The sequence below is a fragment of the Heterodontus francisci genome, chromosome 6 (assembly GCF_036365525.1).
Source record: "Heterodontus francisci isolate sHetFra1 chromosome 6, sHetFra1.hap1, whole genome shotgun sequence".
In the NCBI taxonomy this organism is placed as follows: domain Eukaryota; kingdom Metazoa; phylum Chordata; class Chondrichthyes; order Heterodontiformes; family Heterodontidae; genus Heterodontus; species Heterodontus francisci.
Window position 1 is genome coordinate 7,686,525 of NC_090376.1, and position 21,779 is coordinate 7,708,303.

Below are 21,779 nucleotides of genomic sequence, written 5' to 3' on the forward strand. Positions count from 1 at the left end.
AGTTTTTGAAGGGTTCAATTGCACCCCCCCCCCCCCCCCCCCCGCACAGCCCCCTCCTCCACGGGTAATTTTGGGGTTGTGGGTGGGGGGGGGGGGGGGGGGGGAGTCCCCTGCCCTTTGTGTGAAGACGGTGAGGGTTGCTTTGATGAGATGAGTTTGACCTTTAAGGCCGATGGTTGCTTGTGTCCCGGCAGGTTTTGTATGATGGTTCGTCGAGGCTACAGAGACCCTCCGTATCACAATTGGATGCATGCCTTTTCTGTCACGCACTTCTGTTACCTTCTCTCTAAAAACCTGCCGCTCCACGATTTCTTACAGTAAGTATGGGAGGAGGAGGGGGAAGGGGTCAGCCGGAGGGAGAAGGTAGAGACAGAGAGGTTCACAGGGAGGAGGGAGCTGTGGAAGATGGGCGTGAAGGGGAAGGGAGATGATGGGGGTAAAGGAGGAGGGAGGGAGAGGAGCCGAAGCAATTGGAAGATGAAACTACAAGTCAGAGAAGTTGAGTGGAATCAGGAAGTGGTGTCTTGCTCCCCCTGGTGGTTCCATAAGCTGTGACATTACAAGGAATCACTATGTTGATGTTAAAGGGGCCAACTCATCACATCTGAACCTGAACTTTGCCAATTATTTATTTAGAGCTACAGCACTGAAACAGGCCCTTCGGCCCACCGAGTCTGTGCCACCCACCAACCACCTATAAATCAGTAATCCCATATTCCCTACCACCTACCAACACTAGGAGCAATTTACAATGGCCCATTTACCTATCACCTGCAAGTCTTTGGCTGTGGGAGGAAACTGGAGCACCCGGCGAAAACCCACTCAGTCACAGGGAGAACTTGCAAACTCCGCACAGGCAGTACCCAGAATCGAACCCGGGTCCCTGGAGCGGTGAGGCTGCGATGCTAACCACTGCGCCAAATTGGAGAGCTTATCCGGGAGAGGAAATGAGCCACGCAGAGCGGTAACGTTCAGCAGTGTAAAGCAAAATACTGCGGATGCTGGAAATCACAAAGCAGTGCTGGATTGCTCAGCAGGTCAGGATCCGTGGAGACAGGAATAAGAGTTGGACATCTCAGGGGCTTTCGGATAAGAGTCATTGACTTGAACGATTGACCTCCTGTCTCCCCTCTCCACAGCTGCTGCTGCCCCAGCTGAGTGTTTTCCCAGCAATGTTTGGTCAAATCCCAATGTTGTATCCTCAGCTTTGCACTGAGGCAGCTAGTCCCAGGCTGGCTCGGGCAGGGACACTTCAACTTGTCTCAGTGTCCCTGGGCTAAGGGTAAAGGGGTGGGGGAGGGGGGGGTTGCTTGTTATCCAATGACTTGCCAACTCCTCCAGGTTTGCCCTGGAGTCCAGGAATTCAAGATTAATCTTGTAGGAACACAGGAACAGGAGGAGGCCATTCAACCCTTCGAACCTGTTCCACCATTCAATGAGACCATGACAGATCTGTGACCTATCTCCACATGCCCTCCTTTGCCTCATATCCCTTAATATCTTTGGTTAACAACAATCTATCAATCTTAGATTTAAAATTAACAATTGATGCAGTATCCGATCCCATTTGTGGAAGAGAGTTGCAAACTTCTACCAACCTTTGTGGGTAGAAGTGTTTCCCAATTTCCCTCCTAAAAGGTCTGACCCTAATTTCTAGACACTGCCTCCCAGTCCGAGACTCCCCAGCAGAAATAGTTTTTCTCTATCTACCCCAATCTGTTCCCCTTAATATCGAGAAAACTTTGATTAAATCACCCCTTAACCGTCCGAATTCCGGACACTACCACCCTGGTTTGTGTCATCTCTCCTTGTAATTTATCCCTTGGCGTCCCGGTATCATTCTGGTAAATATACACTGCACTCCCTCCAAGGCCAATATTATCCTTTCTAAGGTGTGGGTGCCCAGAACTGCTCTCAGTAACTCCAGGTGTGGTCTAACCAGGGCTTTGCACAACTGAAACATGACTTCCACCTGTCGACACGGGGGAGAAAAAAATTACAGGGATGTTAAATAAACCGGGTGTTTTGTTCATTTTCTTGGAACACATATTGGCGATGGTAAAAATATATTGGGCTGCATTTTACCAGTGGCAGGGAAGGCCTATTGTGCCACTTCAGTGGCCAATTGAAGGCTCCTTCCTGCTGCCACTGGGGTGGGGGCCTCCAAATCAGGAAGTCTGTGGCCCTTGGAGGGGCCCCATGGTGGCAATAGCGGATGTCGTGGCAACACAACCCCACCCTCACCAAGCCCCCACCCCTTCCCTCACTGGGGCCCGCCCAACTAGCCCCAGCGATCCCTGACCCCACTCACCTTGTTGCGGGGCTGGGGTCCATCGCTGGGTGCGGTCCCAGCAGTGGCCACCCTTCCCAGGGGAACTGCTGAGATTGAAGAGTTGCCAGCTTTCTGACTGGTTGGCAGCTCTTGGAGACTCTTAAATAGACTGGAGCCCTGCCAGCAATTAATTTGTTGCCCGAATGGGCCCAGTGTGTGGCTGGGCCTCCCAAAAATGGCCGAGGCGGGGTTGCCCCCGGCTTTTGGGCCAGTCGTTGGGGCCCTCACCATCCCAACAAAATTCAGGCCATGGTTTGACTGAGAGACGAGAGTCATCACTTGGGTATTGAAGACTCTGTTCACTTTCTGATTGGCTGTGGGAAGGGGCGGGCTGCCACGAGGATGGACATCTCGGCTGACCAATGAGTGGACTGTGGGGAGGTGGGACTGTTAGCAGCAGGAGGTCATGTGACACAACCTCCAGGAATGTGTCCAACCAAGATTGACAATTGGAAGGTGAATGTCAGAGTGAGGACTGGCTCAGGCTTGGGCCGCTTGAAGTTCAGCCTGCCCCAGTCGAATAGTGGCCATAGCACTAGGGAGGGGTTAAACCTAAACAATCTGACTCTAGTGTCGGGTTAGGAGTTGGATATTTAAGAAGATTGTTGGGAGGTTCTGCCTCGACTCTGACCCGGCCGAGGTCCGGAGATACAGGACTTCGAGGTGCTGCCGATCCTCTGTGGCCCTCGTGCTTGTGTACGGACAATAGTTCAGAACGTGGCTGTCTCTGGTGTTTGACCGCAGCATGGGACATGAAGGGTCATCACAGGACAAAGGCTGAAGCCACTGCAGGCCTGTCCTCTGGGGGTCAATGCCTGCTTTGAATGATAGGAATGAACCAGAACTGGTCTCATCCAGTCTTTCACAAAGAGGATGAATGGGAAGGGGGTTGAGTCTTTGGGATTCTATGCACTGGGAATGAATGGGAAGGGATTTGGTATTTTATACATGGGAGATAGTGAGTTTGGTTCATTGGGATTTTATACAGCGGGAGTGAATTGTAAGGGGTTTGATCCATTGGGATTCACCGGGAATGAATGGAAAAGGGCTTGCTCCAATGGTATTCTGTTCAGCTGGAGTGAATGGAGATAAGTCTGGGTTCTTTGGGAACATCAGTTGAATCAATGCAATCTGGTTAGAAACTTTGAGCAGTTTAATTTGATCCGACATCAACTCGGCCACAAAACTTCTCATCCTCAGCGTGTCCGACGCCTTCAGCAAGATCAGGAACATCTCCGAACTGGTCAGCCTTATTGTGAGCGCAGTCTGAGAACTGTTCAACGGAGTCAGGGGGAGGGGAGTCTGTTGTCTTGCCTCTGCCTAATGGCACTAACATTTTATTGTTTTGTACTGGCAGGGACATGGAGATTGTTGCTTTGTTTGTGTCGTGTATGTGTCATGACCTGGACCATCGAGGGACCAACAACTCCTTTCAAGTGGCATCAGTAAGTGTTGGGGGTTTGGGACAGTGCTAGGGTCAGGGTGAGGCTCACCTCCACCTTCCCTGAAACCCCTACAAGCATGTCGTCAAGAGCCTCACAGCCAATAGACAGCATCCCTCCATAAGTAAATGAGGCAGGCAAGTTACGGGCAGCAAATGAGCTGAACGGCCGGCCAATCTGGTTCTGGTGCTGGTTCAGATGTTCAAGCATGTTAGAGGGGATTTAGTACCCAGCTGTTAGACCGCGGAGGGGTGGGGAGCAGGCCTCCTTTTAACACCTCGTCCAAAGGCTGACTCCTCTGACAGTGCGGTGCTCCCTCAGTCCTGCACTGTACTGTCATCCTGGAGTACGTACTTGAACCACCGGCCTTGTGACTCAGGGGTGAGAGTTACTCACTGAGCCTCGCACCTGATTACAGAGGAAACCTGGGAATTTTCAGGATATCTCTCTTGATCTCAGGTCACAATTGTTCCTATATCTCCATCATTTTTTTGAAAATATTCTTTCATGGGATGTGGGTGTCCCTGGCAAGCCAGCATTTTTTGTCCATCCCTAACTTGCCCTTGAACTAAGTATCTCACTAGGCCATTTCAGAGGGCAGTTCAGAGTCGACCACATTGCTGTGAATCTGGAGTCACATGTAGGCCAGACCGGGTAAGGATGGCAGATTTCCTTCCCTAAAGGACATTTGTGAACCGGTTGGGTTTTTACGACAATCAATGATAGTTTTCAGGGCACCAATACTGAGACTAGCTTTCAATTCCATACTTTTATTAATTAATTCGACTTAAATTCCACCAGCTGCCGTGTTAGGATTTGAACCCGTGCTCCCGGGGCATTAACCTGGGCCTCTGGAATACTAGTTCAGTGACATTACCATCTCCCCTGATCTGCAGAAAAGACCCTTCCTCACAGGGACTGGGACACCGAGGCTTGTTTAGACTTGCGTCTCATTTATTCCCAGTGAGAATCCCCATTGACTTTGTCTCAGCTTCTCAGTCCTTTCCGACTTGCACCTTTGCTGGCCACAACATCCCAAGGTGATTTGCAGAGGACAGGACGGAAGCCAGGAAGTTGCAGAACATGTCAAAGGGTTGTGTCAGCCCATGGCCCTCTTGAGTCTGTTGTTGTATGTTCAAGTCTCAATCCAGGGCCTTGGGCAAACAATCTAGGCTGGTGCCGGTTACTAACCCAAACAGTGGTGTCTCAGCACTGCTGAGGAGTGGCAGGTGATATACAAGCAATGTAGAAGAGCCCAGTGAATATTCTTCCATCGTCCTTTACAGCATCTAGACATTGGGCAGGTTTCACATCAACAACGTAAAACATGCATTTATATAGCACCTTTAACGTAGTAAAATATCTCAAGGCATTTCACAGGAGCATAAACAAACAAAATTGAACACCAAGAAACCAATGTCCTGATCTCTATAATCCTGTCAATAATCTTGCCTATGTATGCGACCAGCCCTTTGTAATGATGTGAATCTCCTCTTGTATCTACAGAAGTCTGTGCTGGCTGCGTTGTACAGCTCCGAAGGATCAGTCATGGAGGTACGGGATTCCACTTTGCCTCTCCATGCCTAGTCACAATGAATGGGATTGCCCCCGTTGACAAGTTCGGACATGAGACTGGCTGCAGGATAGAACAGAGTGAAGGGGTAGCATTAAGGTTGAAACAATCTCAGTGAAATCCTTTCAAGCCCCTCGGTTGACTCACATAGGGTAGCACCTAGACAGCGTATGGACTGGGAGGAGCCCAGGTATCCTCCCAACCCGGCGCCCCCCCTCACCTTACCACTCTCCTTAGTCTGTGAAGTTGCTGTGATTGGCCTCAGGAGGCCTCAGGCCTGGGCTCGGGAGGTGAACCATTTGTCAATAATCCCACACAATGTCGCCATTCATTGATCTTGTTGGAAGTACAAGGATGAGGGAAAGATTTGACTCTCCATGAATAAATCACCCAGTGTCACCCAGAGCCCAGTGTCACCTGTAGCTCAGTGACCCCCAGAGCCCAGTGTCACCCAGCCCAGTGTCACCTGTAGCCCAGAGTCCCCCAGAGCCCAGTGTCACCCAGAGCCCAGTGTCACCTGTAGCCCAGAGTCCCCCAGAGCCCAGTGTCACCCAGAGCCCAGTGTCACCTGTAGCCCACAGTCTCCCAGAGCCCAGTGTCACCTAGAGCCCAGTGTCACCCAGAGTCCAGTGTCACCCAGAGCCCAATGTCCCCAATAGCCCAGTGTCCCCCAGAGCCCACAGTCCCCCATAGCCCAGCGTCCCCCAGAGCCCAGTGTTACCCAGAGCCCATTATCTCCCTGAGCCCAATGTCACCCAGAGCCCAATGTCACCTGTAGCCCACAGTCCCCCATAGCCCAGTGTCACCCAGAGCCCAGTGTCACCTGTAGCTCAGTGTCCTCCGGAGCCCAGTGTCACCCATAGCCCACAGTCCCCCAGAGCCCAGTGTCCCCCAGAGCCCAGTGTCACCTGTAGCTCAGTGTCCCCCAGAGCCCAGTGTCCCCCATAGCCCACAGTCTCCCAGAGCCCAGTGTCCCCCAGAGCCCAGTGTCCCCCAGAGCCCAGTGTCACACATAGCCCACAGTCCCCCAGAGCCCGGAGTCCCCCAGAGCCCAGTGTCCCCCAGAGCCCAGTGTCACCTGTAGCTCAGTGTTCCCCAGAGCCCAGTGTCACCTGTAGCCCAGTGTCACCCAGAGCCCAGTGTCACCCAGAACCCAGAATCCCCCAGAGCCCGGTATCACCTGTAGCCCAGTGTCACCCAGAGCCCAGTGTCATCTGTAGCCTAGAGTCCCCCAGAGCCCAGTCTCACTCAGAGCCCAGTGTCATCTGTAGCACAGAGTCCCCCAGAGCCCAGAGTCCCCCAGAGCCCAGTGTCACCCATAGCCCAGTCTCCCTGAGCCCAATGTCACCTGTAGCTCAGTGTCCCCCAGAGCCCAGTGTCCCCCAGAGCCCAGTGTCCCCCAGAGCCCAGTGTCACCTGTAGCCCAGTGTCACCCAGAGCCAGTGTCCCCCAGAGCCCAGTGTCACCTGTAGCCCAGTGTCACCCAGAGCCCAGTGTCATCTGTAGCCTAGAGTTCCCCAGAGCCCAGAGTCCCCCCAGAGCCCAGAATCCCCCAGAGCCCAGAATCCCCCAGAGCCCAGAATCCCCCAGAGCCCAGAGTCCCCCAGAGCCCAGAATCCTCCAGAGCCCAGTGTCACCCAGAGCCCAGTGTCATCTGTAGCCCAGAGTCCCCCAGAGCCCACTGTCACCTGTAGCCCAGAGTCACCTGTAGCCCAGTGTCACCCAGAGCCCAGTGTCACCCATAGCCCATTTTCCATCGTAGTCTATCTCCTAAATCATCATTGTTCCTTCACTGTCACTGGGTCAAATTCCTGGAACTCCCTCCCTAACAGCACTGTGGGTGTACCTACACCACACGGACTGCAGCGGTTCAAGAAGGCAGCTCACCACCACCTTCTCAAGTGGCCACCTGGAATAGGCCCTGCCGCATCCCAAGAATAAAATTGAAAAGCCACATGAAGAATGAGTGTGGTATACGATGTCAGAGAAACACTTCAAGCCTGTACAGGGTAGAATTAAAAAATTTGCCAATGACACCAAACTTAGAGGAGTGGTGAACAGTGAGGATGATAGGAACTACCTGCAACAGGACATAGATAGGCTAGCAGAATAGGCAGAGAGCTGGCAGGTGGAATTTAACGGGGTGGCACAGTGGCACAGTGGTTAGCACCGCAGCCTCACAGCTCCAGCGACCCGGGTTCAGTTCTGGGTACTGCCTGTGCGGAGTTTGTAAGTTCTCCCTGTGACCGTGGTGACTGTGTGGGTTTTTGTCGGGTGCTCCGGTTTCCACCCACAGCCAAAGACTTGCAGGTTGATAGGTAAATTGGCCATTATAAATTGTCCCTAGTATATTAGAACATTACAGCGCAGTACAGGCCCTTCGGCCCTCATAGGTAGGTGGTAGGAGAACGGTGGGGATGTGGTAGGGAATATGGGATTTATGTAGGCTTAGTATAAATGGGTGGTTGATGGTCAGCGCAGACTTGGTGGGCCGAAGGGCCTGTTTCAGTGCTGTATCTCTCTATGACTCTACAATGTAGACAAGTGTGAGGTGATGCATTTTGCCAGAAATAATTGGGAGAGGCAATATATACTTAGAACTTAATGGTACAGTTCTAAAGAGTGTGCAGGAACAGAGGGACCTGGGGGTTCATGTGCATCGATCTTTGAAGGTGGCAGGACATATTGAGAGAGTGGTTAGTAAAGCATATGGGATCTTGGGCTTCATAAATAGAGGCATTGAGTACAAAAGCAGGGAGGTTATGCTGAACCTTTATAAAGCTCTCGTTAGGCCCCAACTGGAGTATTGTGTCCAGTTCTGGTCACCACACTTTAGGAAGGATGTGAGGGTCATTGAGAGGGTGCAGAGATTTACCAGAATGGTTCCAGGGATGGGGGATTTTAGTTACAAGGTTAGGCTGGAAAATCTGGGTTTGTTCTCCTTGGAACAAAGAAGATTGAGGGGAAATTTAATAGAAATGTACAAGATTATAGGCTCAGGTAAGTTAAGCAAGGAAAACGGTTTCCATTAACTGCTGGTACAAGGACTAGGAGACACAGAATGAAGGTTTTGAACAAGTGTTGCTTAGGAATATGAGGAAGAATATTTTTATGCAGTGGGTGGTAATGACCTGGAACTCGCTGCCCTCAAGGGTGATGGAAGCGGAGACGATCAATGACTTCGAGAGGAAGTTGGATGGCCAACTGAGAGAAATAGACTTACAGGGCTATGGGCATCGAGCCGGGGAGTGGGACTGACAGCATAGCTCCATGGAGAACCAGCATGGACTTGATGGGCCGAATGGCCTCCTTCAGTGCTGTAAATGACTCTATGACTCTATAACCTAAATAATCTTCAGGACAAGCACAGAGAAAGTTCAGGAAGTTAAATCTTTTGCACACGAGGTCTTGCAGTTACAAAGCACAAACACAGGGTTGAAACTGGGGTGTAGAAAAAAGAAAAAATAGTTAACACAATATATTGAACAGATAAAACATTAATTTCATACCATTTAACAACAACAACAACAGCTTGCATTTATATAGCGCCTTTAATGTCGTAAAAATGTCCCAAAGTGATTGACAGGAGCGTTATCCGACAATTATTGACACCGAACTACATAAGGAGATATTAGGTCTGATGATCAAAAGCTTGGTCAGGTTTTAAGGAGTGTCTTAAAGGAGGAGAGAGAGGTCGAGAGTTTTAGTGGGGGGTATTCCAGAGCTTAGGGCACAGGCCACCAATGGCGGAGCGATTAAAATTGGGGATGCTCAAGAGGCCAAGAATTGGAGGAGCGCAGAGATCGTGAAAGGTTGTGGGGCTGGAGGAGATTACAGGGATGGGGAGGAACGAGGGCGATGGAGGGACTTGTAAGCAAGGATGAGAGTTTTAGAATTGAGGCAGGGCCAGACAAGGAGCCAGTGCAGTTCAGTGAGCACGGGGATGGTGGGTCAAGAGGATTTGGTGCAATTTGTCGGTGTCCCCTTCTTCCCAGAAAGTTGATTGTCAAGGATCTTCACCTCTGTCTGTCCTGTGCTGTCCTTACACATTCTGCATTGGTCAACTGCATCCAGTCCACTATTTCCCTCATCCTTTTGCTCCTTTGCTTCCCTCTCCTACGTTTCCTGCCAATCTTTCCTTCCAGTAATTGTCTGTGTCTACCTTCCGTTACAATGATGTGACTGAAATATTGTCTCTTTCTCTCTTTGATGTTATGCACTAATTACCTCTTTACTCCAGTCATTTCCAGCACTTCCTCATTAGTCTGTGTAGGATTTTTTCTTTCTTTCATGTGGGTGACGTTGGCAAGGCCAGCATTTGTTGCCCATCCCTAATTGCCCTTGACAACTGAGTGCGTGCTCGGCCATTTCAGAGGGCATGTAAGAGTCAACAAACTGGGTGGTTTTATTTTAATAAAAAAAAGTCAACAGATGAAACTCTCCGCCGAACAAAGGCGGTGGAGGGGTGCCACCACCCGGTAAACGGGACCTGGAACAAGCAGAGATCAGCAGGGTCTGGAGTCACATGTAGGCCAGACTGGGTAAGGACAGCAGATTTCCTTCCCTAAAGGACGTTAGTGAACCAGATGGGTTTTTACGACAATCGATGATAGTTTCATGGCACCATTACTGAGACTAGCTTTCAATTCCAGATTTTTATTTTAATTAGTCAATTGAATTTATTAATTGAATTTAAATTCCACCAGCTGCCGTGGTGGGATTTAAACCTGTGTCCCCAGGGCATTAGCCTGGGCCTTTGGATTAGTAGCTCAGTGACATAACCACGATGCCACCGTCTCCCACCATCCTCCTTCACCCTCCTATATGTCCGCATCTCAAATGCATACAGTTTATCAATAGTCTCTTTGTTTGTTGTGCATTATCTCTGATGACCAATAAAAAGGAAAGTATTTTGTTTCTGGGTGGTGGCTGGTCCTCACTTCAATGAGCACAAGCAACAACAGCAGCTGCATTCATATAGCGCCTTTTACCTCATCAAACATTCCCAAGGAGCTTCAAAGGAGCAATTAATCTGCAAGATGTAACATCAAGACACGTGAGATATTAGGACAGGTGACCAGACGCTTGGTCAAAATGGTCAGTCTTAAAGGAGCATCTTAAAGGAGGAAAGAGAGGTGGAGAGGTTTAGGGAGGGAATTCCAGAGCTTGGATCCAGACAGCTGAAGGCAGGGCCGCCAATGAGGAAGTGATCAGGAGGCAAATCAGCAGCACTTTTTTCACCTAAAGGGGTGGTGGAAAGCTAGAACTCAAATGCTGGAAGACCATTGAACCTTCGAGACAGACATTGGAGATTTTTGTGAGGCACGAGTTATGAAGAGATATTGAGTCTAGGCAGGTAAATGGGTGGAGGTGCAGATCCGTCATGATCTAATAGAATGGTGGATCAGCCTCGAGGGGCTGAGTGGTGTCCTCCTGTTCCTACGTTGTAAGAAGTAGGCTTCAAGGAGGAGAGGTAGTGCCGAGGTTCAGGGAGGGAATTCATAAGAACATAAGAAGTAGGAGCTGGAGTCGGTCATTCGGCCCCTCAAGCCTGCCCTGCCATTTCGTAAGATCATGGTCGATCTTCTACCTCAATTCCACCTTCCCGCATTATCCTCATATCCCTTAATTCCCTTAGCAACCAAGAACCTATCGAAGATATCCAAAGATTCACCACCCTCTGAGTGAAGAAATTTCTCCTCATCTCAGTCCTAAATGCCCGACCCTTTATCCTGTGACTGTGATCCTGTGTTCTAGATTCCCCAGCCAGGGGGAAGCATTTTCTCAGCATCTACACTGAAAGATATGCATTTATATAGTGCCTTTCACAAACCCAGGACATCCCAAAGTGCTTTACAACTAATGAAGTACGTTTGAAGTGTAGTCACTGGTGCAATATAGGAAACACAAGTCAATTTGTGCACAGCAAGCTCCCACAAACAGCAATGTGATAATAACCAGATCTTTCTTCTTTTTAATGTTGGTTGAGGGATTAATATTGGGCAAGGACACTGGGGAGCACTCCCCCCTGCTCTTCTTCAAAATAGTGGCCATGGGATCTTTTACACCCACCTGAGAGGGCAGATGGGCCTCAGTTTAACGCCTCATCAAAAAGACGGCACCTCCAACAGTGCAGCACTCCCTTGGAATGTCAGCTTTGATTTTTGTGCTCAAGTCTTTGGAGTGCCGTTACCTTCTAACTCCGAGGCAATAGTGCTACCTACTGAACCACAGCTAACAAAGAGGATCGGGCATCTGGAGGACGTGAGTAGAGTCTGTGGTTGGCAGTACGGTGGTAGTAGGGGAGAGTGGGGGCATGGTTTATGGGGCTAGGAGGGGTTATAGAGTTTTTGGGGGAGTCATGCCTGGCTCTGAACATGAGGATGAAACCAAATCCCTTACGGGATCTTTCTTGTCTCCTTCTCTCCCTGTCTTAGAGGCACCACTTTGCACAAGCCATCACCATCTTGAACTCTGAAGGATGCAACATCTTTGAGCATTTCTCTCGGAAGGTGAGTGCAAGTGACGAGGCGGGTGAGTGCAAGCTTACAGGGTGGAGTCAGCTGGAGGGGGAGGGAGGTGGAGGGTTTGGGGGGGGCACCTTGAGGCTCTATAGGCCATTGAAGAGATGGAGCAGTTGGGATTTTATTCTACTGCTCGATTTTACTTTCTCTTGGTTCCATTACGGGCTCCCTGTATCCCAGTGACCCTCGAATCCCAGTGTCTCTGTATCCTATAGTTCCCATATCCCAGTGTCTCCATATTCCAGTGACTCCCGAATCCCAGTGACCCCCGTATCCCAGTGTCCCAGTATTCCAGTGTCCCTGTATCTCAGTGTCTCCATATCCCAATGTCATAAGAACATAAGAAATAGGAGCAGGAGTAGGCCATTCGGCCCCTCAAGCCTGTTCTGCCATTCAATAAGATCATGGCTGATCTGATCATGGCCTTAACTCCACTTTCCTCCCTGCCTCCCATAACTCTTGACTCCCTTGTCGATCAAAAATCTGTCTAACTCATCCTTGAATATATTCAATGACCCAGCCTCCACTGCTCTCTGGGGAAGAGAATTCCAAAGATTAACGACCCTCTGAAAGAAGAAATTCCTCCTCATCTCTGTCTTAATTTTATCTTGAAACTGTGCCCCCTAGTTCTAGATTCCCCCTCTTAGCATCTACCCTGTCAAACCCCCTCAGAATCTTATATGTTTCAATAAGATCACCTCTCATCTTCTAAACTCCAATGAGCATAGGCCCAACCTGCTCAACCTTCCCTTCATCCCAGGAATCGGCCCCTCCGATGCGAGTGTATCGCTCCTTAAATAAGAAGACCAAAACAGTACGCAGTACTCTAGGTGCAGTCTCACCAACGCCCTGCACAGTTGTAGCAAGACTGCCCTAATTTTATACTCCACCACTCTTGCAATAAAGGCCAACATTCCATCGGCCTTCCTAATTACTTGCTGTGCTTGCGTGCTAACTTTTGATGATTCATGTACAAGGACACACAGATTTCTCTGTGCCGCAGCATTCTACAGTCTCTCTCCTTTTAAATAATATTCTGCTTTTCTATTCTTCCCGCCAAAGTGAACAACTTCACATTTTCCAACATTATACTCCATCTGCCAAATTTTTGCCCACTCACTTAACTGATCTATATCCCTTTGCAGACACTTTGTATCCTCCTCACAACTTGCTTTCCTATCTATCTTTGTATCATCCACAAATTTGGCTACAATACAGTCAATCCCTTCATCCAAGTCATTAATACAAATTGTAAATAGTTGAGGCCCCAGCACTGATCCCTGTGGCACTCCACTAGTTACAGTTTGTCAACCTGAAAATGACCCATTTATCCCGACTCTGTGTTTCCTGTTAGTTAGCCTGTCCTCTACCCATACTCATATATCATCCCCAACACCATGAGGTCTTATCTTGTGTAGTAACCCTTTATGTGGCACCTTATTGAATGCCTTTTGGAAATCCAAATACACTACATCTACTGGTTCCCCTTTATCCACCCTGCTTGATACATCCTCAAAGAACTCTAATAAATTTGTCAAACACGATTTCCCTTTCACAAAACCATGTTGACTCAGCTTGATTGTATTATAATTTTCTAAATGTCCTACTATTACTTCCTTAATGATGGATTCCAGCATTTTCACAATGACTGGCCTATAGTTTCCTACCTTCTGTCACCGCCCCCCCACCCTTTCTTGAATAGAGGTGTTACATTTGTGGTTACAACCAATGCATCTACTATCTCTAGAGCCACTGCTTTTAAGACCCTAGGATGCAGGCCATCATCCAGGGGACTTGTCAGCCTTTAGCCCTATTAGATTTCCTAGTGGTGGGGATGGGGGGGGCACTTTAAGGCTCCATAGGCCTTTGATGGATGGAGCAGTTGGAGTTTTGTGCTGCTGCTCAATTCTACTTTCTGTTGGTTCACTACGGGCTCCCTGAATCCCAGTGTCCCCGTATCCCAGCATCTCCATAATCCCAGTGTCTCCATATCCCACTGTCTCATTATCCCAGTGTCCCTCTTTCCCAGTGATCCCTGAATACCAGGTTTTCCATATCCCAGTGTCTCCATATCTCAGTGTCCCTCTATCCCAGTGGGCCTTGAATCTCAGTGTCTCCATAACCCAGTGTCTCCATATCCCAGTGTCTCAATATCCCAGTGTTCCTCTATCACAGTGATCCCTGAATACCAGGTTTTCCATATCCCAGTGTCTTCATATCTCAGTGTCCCTCTATCCCAGTGGGCCTTGAATCCCAGTGTCTCCATAACCCAGTGTCTCCATATCCCAGTGTCTCAATATCCCAGTGTTCCTCTATCACAGTGATCCCTGAATCCCAGTGTCTCCATATCCCAGTGTCTCTTTATCCCAGTGTCTCAATACGGGACATATGAGACATCCCTCATGGGATTACTTGTAGGATTAGTATAAATGGGTGGTTGTTGATCGGCACAGACTCGGTGGGCCGAAGGGCCTGTTTCAGTGCTGTATCTCTCTATGACTCTATAATATCCCAGTGTCCCTCTATCCCAGTGATTCCTGAATCCCAGCAACTCCATATCCCAGTGTCTCCATATCGCAGTGTCTCCATATCGCAGTGTCTCCATATCGCAGTGTCTCCATATCCCAGTGTCTCTTTATCCCAGTGTCCCTCTATCCCAGGACTCCCGAATCCCAGTGTCCCTGTATCTCAGTGTTCAGTGGGAAATTCACATCTTATCCATTGCTCCTTACAGGATTACCAGAGAATGCTGGACATGATGCGTGACATTATTTTAGCAACCGACATGGCTCATCACCTACGGATCTTTCCAAAACTACAGGAAATGGTTCAAGGTACCGGCACTTGTCACTATAAACAGAACTCTCCCAGAGACAGTGACACAGGGCGACAGGGTTTGAACTGTTGTGCATTAATAGCTTCTGTGTTATCTGTTCTTCACTCCCCTCTGGTACTGTACAGCCCACGTGCTATCCTCGGTATCAGCGGCTGTACATGTACAGTACACACAGCGGGTAAAGAGGAACAATTCATTCCCATCTGGTACAGTACAGCTTGAACATGTGCTGTTATCTCCCACTTCACAGAGGGAAGGTCCTTATTCCTCTCTCAGTAGATGCTCTTAACCTGTCAACCAGCAAATGGAGCTCCAAAGGAGAGAAAGAAGGAAACACATTGGGCGAAATCTTCTGAACTTTGAAAATTTTTAGCGGTCAGGATCATTTTCGGGTTCCGATCCCGTTTGCAGCAGCAGAGCACCTCCCAGATTAATTTTGCAGGAGTTCGCTCTGCGGTCACCTTCCAGTTAGGATGTGAGGGTCCTTGAGCGGGTGCAGGGGGAGATTTACCAGAATGGTTCCAGGGATGGGGGATTTTAGCTAGGAGATTGGAAAGAGATTGCAAAGCCTCTGCTGGTGGAAAACCTCAGGCGAGCCGATTTGCATTTTAGAGCAGTAGATTTAACATGTCTCCCACGGCCATTCTAACCTCCCCCTCTACAGGTGCCTCCTGCTACCTGACCAGCTGAATAGTGGGGATCCTGTGCAATGCTGGTAAAATTACAACTACACTGGAAAATTGCTTCTGCTGAGCCTTAATTGGCTCCTGCTGCTAACGTGGGGGGGTTGCATCATCGCGCGAAAGCCGCCTCTGGGAAAAGCATGAGGAGGCCGGAGCACGTCAGAGAACCAGCAAGACCTCTTTCTCCGTGATTTTACCGGCCCCTCCACCCTGCTTACGAGTCCCTAGGAAAATTCCCACCCTGTTGATCTGGAGAGGGTGATGGGGAAAGAGCCAGGAACGGGAAGAGGAAAAAAAAGTTCCCATCAAACACTCCCAGGAGTGCAGGGGAGTTAGATACAGAGTAAAGCTCCCTCTACACTGTCCCCATCAAACACTCCCAGGACAGGTACAGCACGGGGGTTAGATACAGAGTAAAGCTCCCTCTACACTGTCCCATCAAACACTCCCCAGGACAGGTACAGCACGGGGGTTAGATACAGAGTAAAGCTCCCTCTACACTGTCCCATCAAACACTCCCAGGACAGGTACAGCATGGAGTTAGATACAGATTAAAGCTCCCTCTACACTGTCCCATCAAACACTCCCAGGACAGGTACAGCATGGAGTTAGATACAGAGTAAAGCTCCCTCTACACTGTCCCCATCAAACACTCCCAGGACAGGTACAGCACAGGGGTTAGATACAGAGTAAAGCTCCCTCTACACTGTCCCCATCAAACACTCCCAGGACAGGTACAGCATGGAGTTAGATACAGAGTAAAGCTCCCTCTACACTGTCCCCATCAAACACTCCCAGGACAGGTACAGCACAGGGGTTAGATACAGAGTAAAGCTCCCTCTACACTGTCCCCATCAAACACTCCCAGGACAGGTACAGCATGGGCTAAAATTCTCAGTTTTAAAATCTTCAATTGACCCCCAGCCTGAACAGTATTTTGGAAGGGAGAGAGAGTTCCAGATTCCCACTGCCCTTTGTGTGAAGAAGTGCTTCCTGACATCACCCCTGAACAGCCTGGCTCGAATCTTAAGGTTCTGCCCCCTTGTTCTGGACTCCCCACGCCAGATGCAATGGTTTTTCTCTATCTACCCTACCATCTCCTTTAATTATCTTAAACACCTCAGTTAGATCTTCAATACGTGAGGGAATACAAGCCTAGTCTATGTAACTCCCCCATAATTTAACTGTTTTAGCCCCAGACGCATGCTGGTGAATCTGCACTGGACTTCCTCGAAAGCCAATATAGCCGTCCTGAGGTGCAGTGCCCAGAAGGGGTATCACCGGAGCTCCCTTCCAGGTGGTTCAGTGGTTAGTACTCTCACCTGAGAGTCGGAAGGGCATGAGTTCAACTCCCACTCCAGACACTTGTGCACAAAATCTGTGTTGACGACTCTGTCGAGTGCTACACTGTTAGAGGGGCAAGTTTCCGATGAGGAAACTGAGGTCCTGTGTAGCCAGTCAGGTGGATATAAAAGCTGCTATGGCATTATATCTATAATAGAAAATTCAAAGGAAGGGTGAGGCGGATTAGGGACCTAAAAGGTTCTTAGAGAGGCAGACAGGGGCCATGGCTGAGGGAGGAAATGAGTATTTTACATCTGTCTTCAAAGAAGAGGGTATCGCCAATGTCACAGTAAAGGAGGAGACAGTAGGGAAATTAGGATAAAAATAGATAAAGCGGAGGTACTAAAAACATTGGCAGCACTGAAAATAAACTTACCTGATCCGAATGGGACGCATCCTAGTTTGTGAAGGGAAGTGAGGGTGGAAATTGCAAAGGCTCTGGCCCCAATCTTCCAATCCTCCTTCGACAATGGAATAGTGCTAGAGGACTGGAGAATTGCAAACGCCACACCCCTATTCAAAAAAAGGGGAGATGGGGATAAACCCATAAATTATAGACCAGTCAGCCTAATGTCGGTGGTGGGGAAACTTTTAGAGACATTAATCTGGGACAAAATTAATCAGCCCTTGGAAAAATATGAGTTAATAAATGAAAGCCAGCATGGATTTGTTAAAGGCAAATTGTGTTTGACTAACTTGATTGAGTTCTTTAATGAAGTAATGGAGAGGGTAGATGAGGATATTGCAGTTAATATTGTGTATATGGTTTGACAAAGTGTCACATGACAGATTTGTTAGTAAAATTCGAGCCCATGGGATTAAAGGGACCAGTGGTTGTGCGTATAAGAAATTGGCTAAGGGACAGAAGGCAGAGAGTGGTAGTGATGGGTTGTCTTTCGGACTGGGGGGAAGTATACAGTAGTGGCCCACATGGGTCAGTATTAGGACCACTGCTCTCTCTGATATATATTAATGCCTTGAACCTGGGTATACAGGGCATCATTTCAAAGCCTGCAGATGATAGGAAACTCAGAAATGAAATAAACAGCGGCCAAGATCGTAAAAAAACTTCAGGCAGATGGAGACAGGCTGGCAAAGTGGGCAGACAGTTGGCAGATACAATTTAATTCAGAGAAGAGTGAAATGATTCATTTTGGTAGGAAGAATGAGGAGAGGCAGTATAAACTAAACAGTACAATTTTAAAGTGGGCACAGCAGCAGAAGGACCTGGGGGTGGATGTACACAAATCAGGGCAGGTTGAGATGGCTGTTCAAAAGGCATATAGGAGCCCTGCCAAATAAATCCTATAAACAGAGGCTTAGAGGACAAAAGCGAGGAGGTTATGCTAAACCTTTATAAAACATCCTTTAGGTTTCAGCTGAAGTATTGCGTCCAATTCTAGACACCCTTGCAAGGGTTTTCTGTTTTGGATCAGACCCTGACGTTGACATCAAATGCGAATCCCAACTTTGGGCCACGTTAGGAGTAGCAACCCAACATCGATTTTGGCAGGGTTGGCCATTTAATGGCCAGAGGGCACGCTCGCCGTCCGTAGGCAGGCTCTCGGAGCTGGATGGCCAATAGGAGGCCATCCAGCACTGAAGGCACTGCAGCCTGCCGTTGCAGGTAAGGGAAAGAGAGGGCACCTCCATCTTGAGGTGACCCTGCAGCCGCAGTTGTGGCCAGGTAGACAGGGAGATCTGAAAGTCATCCTGGCACCACCCTGGTCTGCTTCTGGGAGACCTCCTCTGGGTAGCTGCCCTGCTTCTGGTGCCAGGATGGGGGTGGGATGGAAAATGCCAGTCAGCCTCCTATCAATGGCCTTAATTGGCCTTTTCATTATGTTAACTGGCTCCCTGCTGCTTGCGAGTGGGTCGTCATTCTGCCCCGATCCGGCCTTCCGGAAAAGGGCTTGGAGGTGGGATGGCGCCAGCAAGCCAGCATGCCAGACAGCGGTGTGAAATTACACACCCGTCTGTCTCAGTTCCCAGCACGATTGGCCTTCATAATTTTGGAAGGATGTCAAGGCCTTAGAGAGAGGGCAGAGGATATTTACTAGAATAGTTATATGCATGAGGGGCTTCAGTTTCTGCAGAAGCTGGGATTGTTCTCCTTAGAACAGAGAAGGTTAAGAGGAAATTTAATTGAGGCGTTCAAAATCATGAAGAGTTTTGATAGAGTAAATAAGGAGAAACTGTTGCCACTGGCTGGAGGGTCAGTAATCAGAAGACACAGATTTAAAGTAATTGGTTAAAGAACCAGAGGCAAGAAAAAAAAAATTGCACAGTGAGTTGTTGTGATCTGGAACGCGCTGCCTGAAAGGGCGGTGGAAGCAGATTCAATAGTAACTTTCAAAAAGGAATTGATTATTTGTTTGACAAGGAAAAATATCCAGGGCTATGGGGAAAGAGCAAAGCGAACAGAACTAATTGGATAGCTCTTTCAAAGAGCTGACACAGGCTGAATGGCCTCCTGTGAAGAGCAGGGGAGTTCCCCAGTGTCCCAGGACCAATTTTTATCCCTCAACCAACATCACTAAGAACTGATTATCTGGTCATTATCACATTGCTCTTTGTGGGATCTTGCTGTGTATAAAGTAGCTGCCATGTTTCCTACATTACAACAGGGACTGCACTTCAAAAGTTCCTCATTGGCTGTAAAGTATTTTGGGATGTCCTGAGATTGTGAAAGGTGCTATAGAAATGCAGTTTCTTTTGTGTTTTATTTTAATTGCAACTGGCAAATTTGGGAAACTTTCATCCAATGAGCTTGGCTTTGATTTGAAATCAAGTTCCACTGGTGAAAGGCACAAGTCTGATGAACTGGGAGCCCCACCCGCCTCCTCCCCCCCCCACCCACCAAACCCCTCCCTCCGTACAAACCCCCACACCCCACCAATCTCCTCCCTCCGAACAAACCCCCCTCCCCCCACCAATCCCCTCCCTCCACCAATCCCCTCCCTCCGAACAAACCTCCCTTACCCCCACCAATCCCCTCCCTCCGAACAAACTGCCCCTCTCCCCACCAATCCCCTCCCACCGAACAAACCCCCTTCCCCCACCAATCCCCTCCCTCCGAACAAACCCCCCTCCCCCCACCAATCCACTCCCTCTGACCAAACCCACTTCCCCCAAAAAATCCCTTCCCTCCAAACAAATCCCCTCCCTCCACCAATCCCCTCTCTCTGAACAACCCCACTTCGCTCCAAAAATCCCCTCCCTCCGAACAAATCCCCTCCCCTACCAATCCCCTCCCTCTGAACAAACCCCTTTCCCCCCCCAAAAATCCCCTCCCTCCGAACAAACCCTCCCGCCTGCACCAATCCCCTCCCTCCACCAATCCCCTCCCTCCGAACAAACCCCCTTGCCCCCAAAAATCCCCTCCCTCCGAACAAACCCCCCTCCCTCCACCAATCCCCTCCCTCTGAACAAACCCCCTTGCCCCCAAAAATCCCCTCCCTCCGAACAAACCCCTTTCCTCCAAAAAATCCCCTCCCTCCGAACAAACCCCCCTCCCCCCAACAATCCCCCTCCTTCCGAACAAGCCCCCTTCCCCCACCAATCCCCTCCCTCCACCAATCCCCTCCCTCCGAACAAACCCCCTCATCCCCCACCAATCCCCTTCCCCCACCAATCCCCTCCCTCCGATCAAAACCCCCTTCCCTCCACCAATCCCCTCCCTCCGAACAAACCCCCTCCCCCCACCAATCCCCTTCCTTCGAACAAACCCCCCCCCCTCCCACCACCGATCCCCTCCCTCCACCAAACCCTTCCCTCCGAACAAACCCCCCTTCCCCCCACCAATCCCCTCCTTCCGCACAAACCTTCTTCCCCCACCAATCCCCTCCCTCCAAACAAATCCCCCTCTCCCCACTAATCCCCTCCCTCCGAACAAACCCCCATCCCCCCACCAATCCCCTCCGCTCACCAAAAATCCCCTCTCTCCGAACAAATCCCCTGCCCCCACCCTCTGAACAAACCCCCTTCCCCTCAAAAATCCCCTCCCTCCGAACAAATCCCCTCCCCCCACCAATCCGCTCCCTCTGAACAAACCCACTTCCCCCCAAAAATCCCCTCCCTCCGAACAAATCCCCTCCCTCCACCAATCCCCTCCCTCCGAACAAACCCCCTTCCCCCCACTAATCCCCTCCCTCTGAATAAAACTCCTTCCCCCCAAAAATCCCCTCCTTCCGAACAAATCCCCTCCCTCCACCAATTCGCTCCCTCCGAACAAACCCCCCTTGCCCCACCAATCCCCTCCCTCCGAACAAACCCCGCTCCCTCCACCAATCCCCTCCCTCTGAACAAACCCCCTTCCCCCCACCAATCGCCTCCCTCTAAACAAACCCCCATCCCCTCAAAAATCCCCTCCCTCCGAACAAACCCCCCTTCCCCCACCAATCCCCTCCCTCCGAACAATCCCCTCTCCCTCCACCAATCCCCTCCCTCTGAACAAACCACCCTCCCCCCACCAATCCCTTCCCTCTGAACAAACCCCCTTCTCCCCAAAAATCCCCTCCCTCCGTTAAAATCCCCTCCCTCCACCAATCCCTTCCCTCCGACCAATCCCTCCTCCCTGCACCAATCCCCTCCCTCCACCAATCCCCTCCCTCCGAACAAACCCCCCCCCTCCCTCCGAACAAACCCCTTCCCTCCGCCAATCTCCTCCCTCTGAACAAACCCCCTTTCCCCCAAAAATCCCCTCCCTTGAACAAACCCCCTTCCCCCCACCAATCCCCTCCCTCTGAAAAAACCCCTTTCCCCCCAAAAATCCCCTCCCTCCGAACAAATCCCCTCCCTCCACCAATCCCCTCCCTCCGGACAAACCCCCCTCCGCCGACCAATCCCCTCCCTCCGAACAAACCCCCTTCCCCCCACCAATCCCCTCCCTCTGAATAAACCCCCTTCCCCCCAAAAATCCCCTCCCTCTGAACAATTCCCCTCCCTCCACCAATCCCATCCCTCCGAACAAACCCCCCTCCCAATCCCCTCCCTCCGAACAAACCCCCTTCCCCCAAAAATCCCCTCCCTCCGAACAAACCCCT

At 50.0% G+C, this 21,779-nt stretch overlaps 1 protein-coding gene across 3 annotated transcripts in view; it reads left to right on the forward strand.

Moving 5' to 3' along the window:
- The window catches only part of LOC137371104 (cGMP-dependent 3',5'-cyclic phosphodiesterase), a 372,354-nt gene that overhangs the window by 325,645 nt on the left and 24,930 nt on the right, over positions 1–21,779 (forward strand). For all 3 annotated transcript variants that reach the window (XM_068033044.1, XM_068033045.1, XM_068033046.1), the window contains 5 exons: positions 195–317; positions 3,690–3,777; positions 5,281–5,328; positions 11,785–11,859; positions 14,606–14,705. In XM_068033044.1, coding sequence (XP_067889145.1) covers positions 195–317; positions 3,690–3,777; positions 5,281–5,328; positions 11,785–11,859; positions 14,606–14,705 — 434 coding nt within the window. The remainder of the gene's footprint in view (positions 1–194; positions 318–3,689; positions 3,778–5,280; positions 5,329–11,784; positions 11,860–14,605; positions 14,706–21,779) is intronic.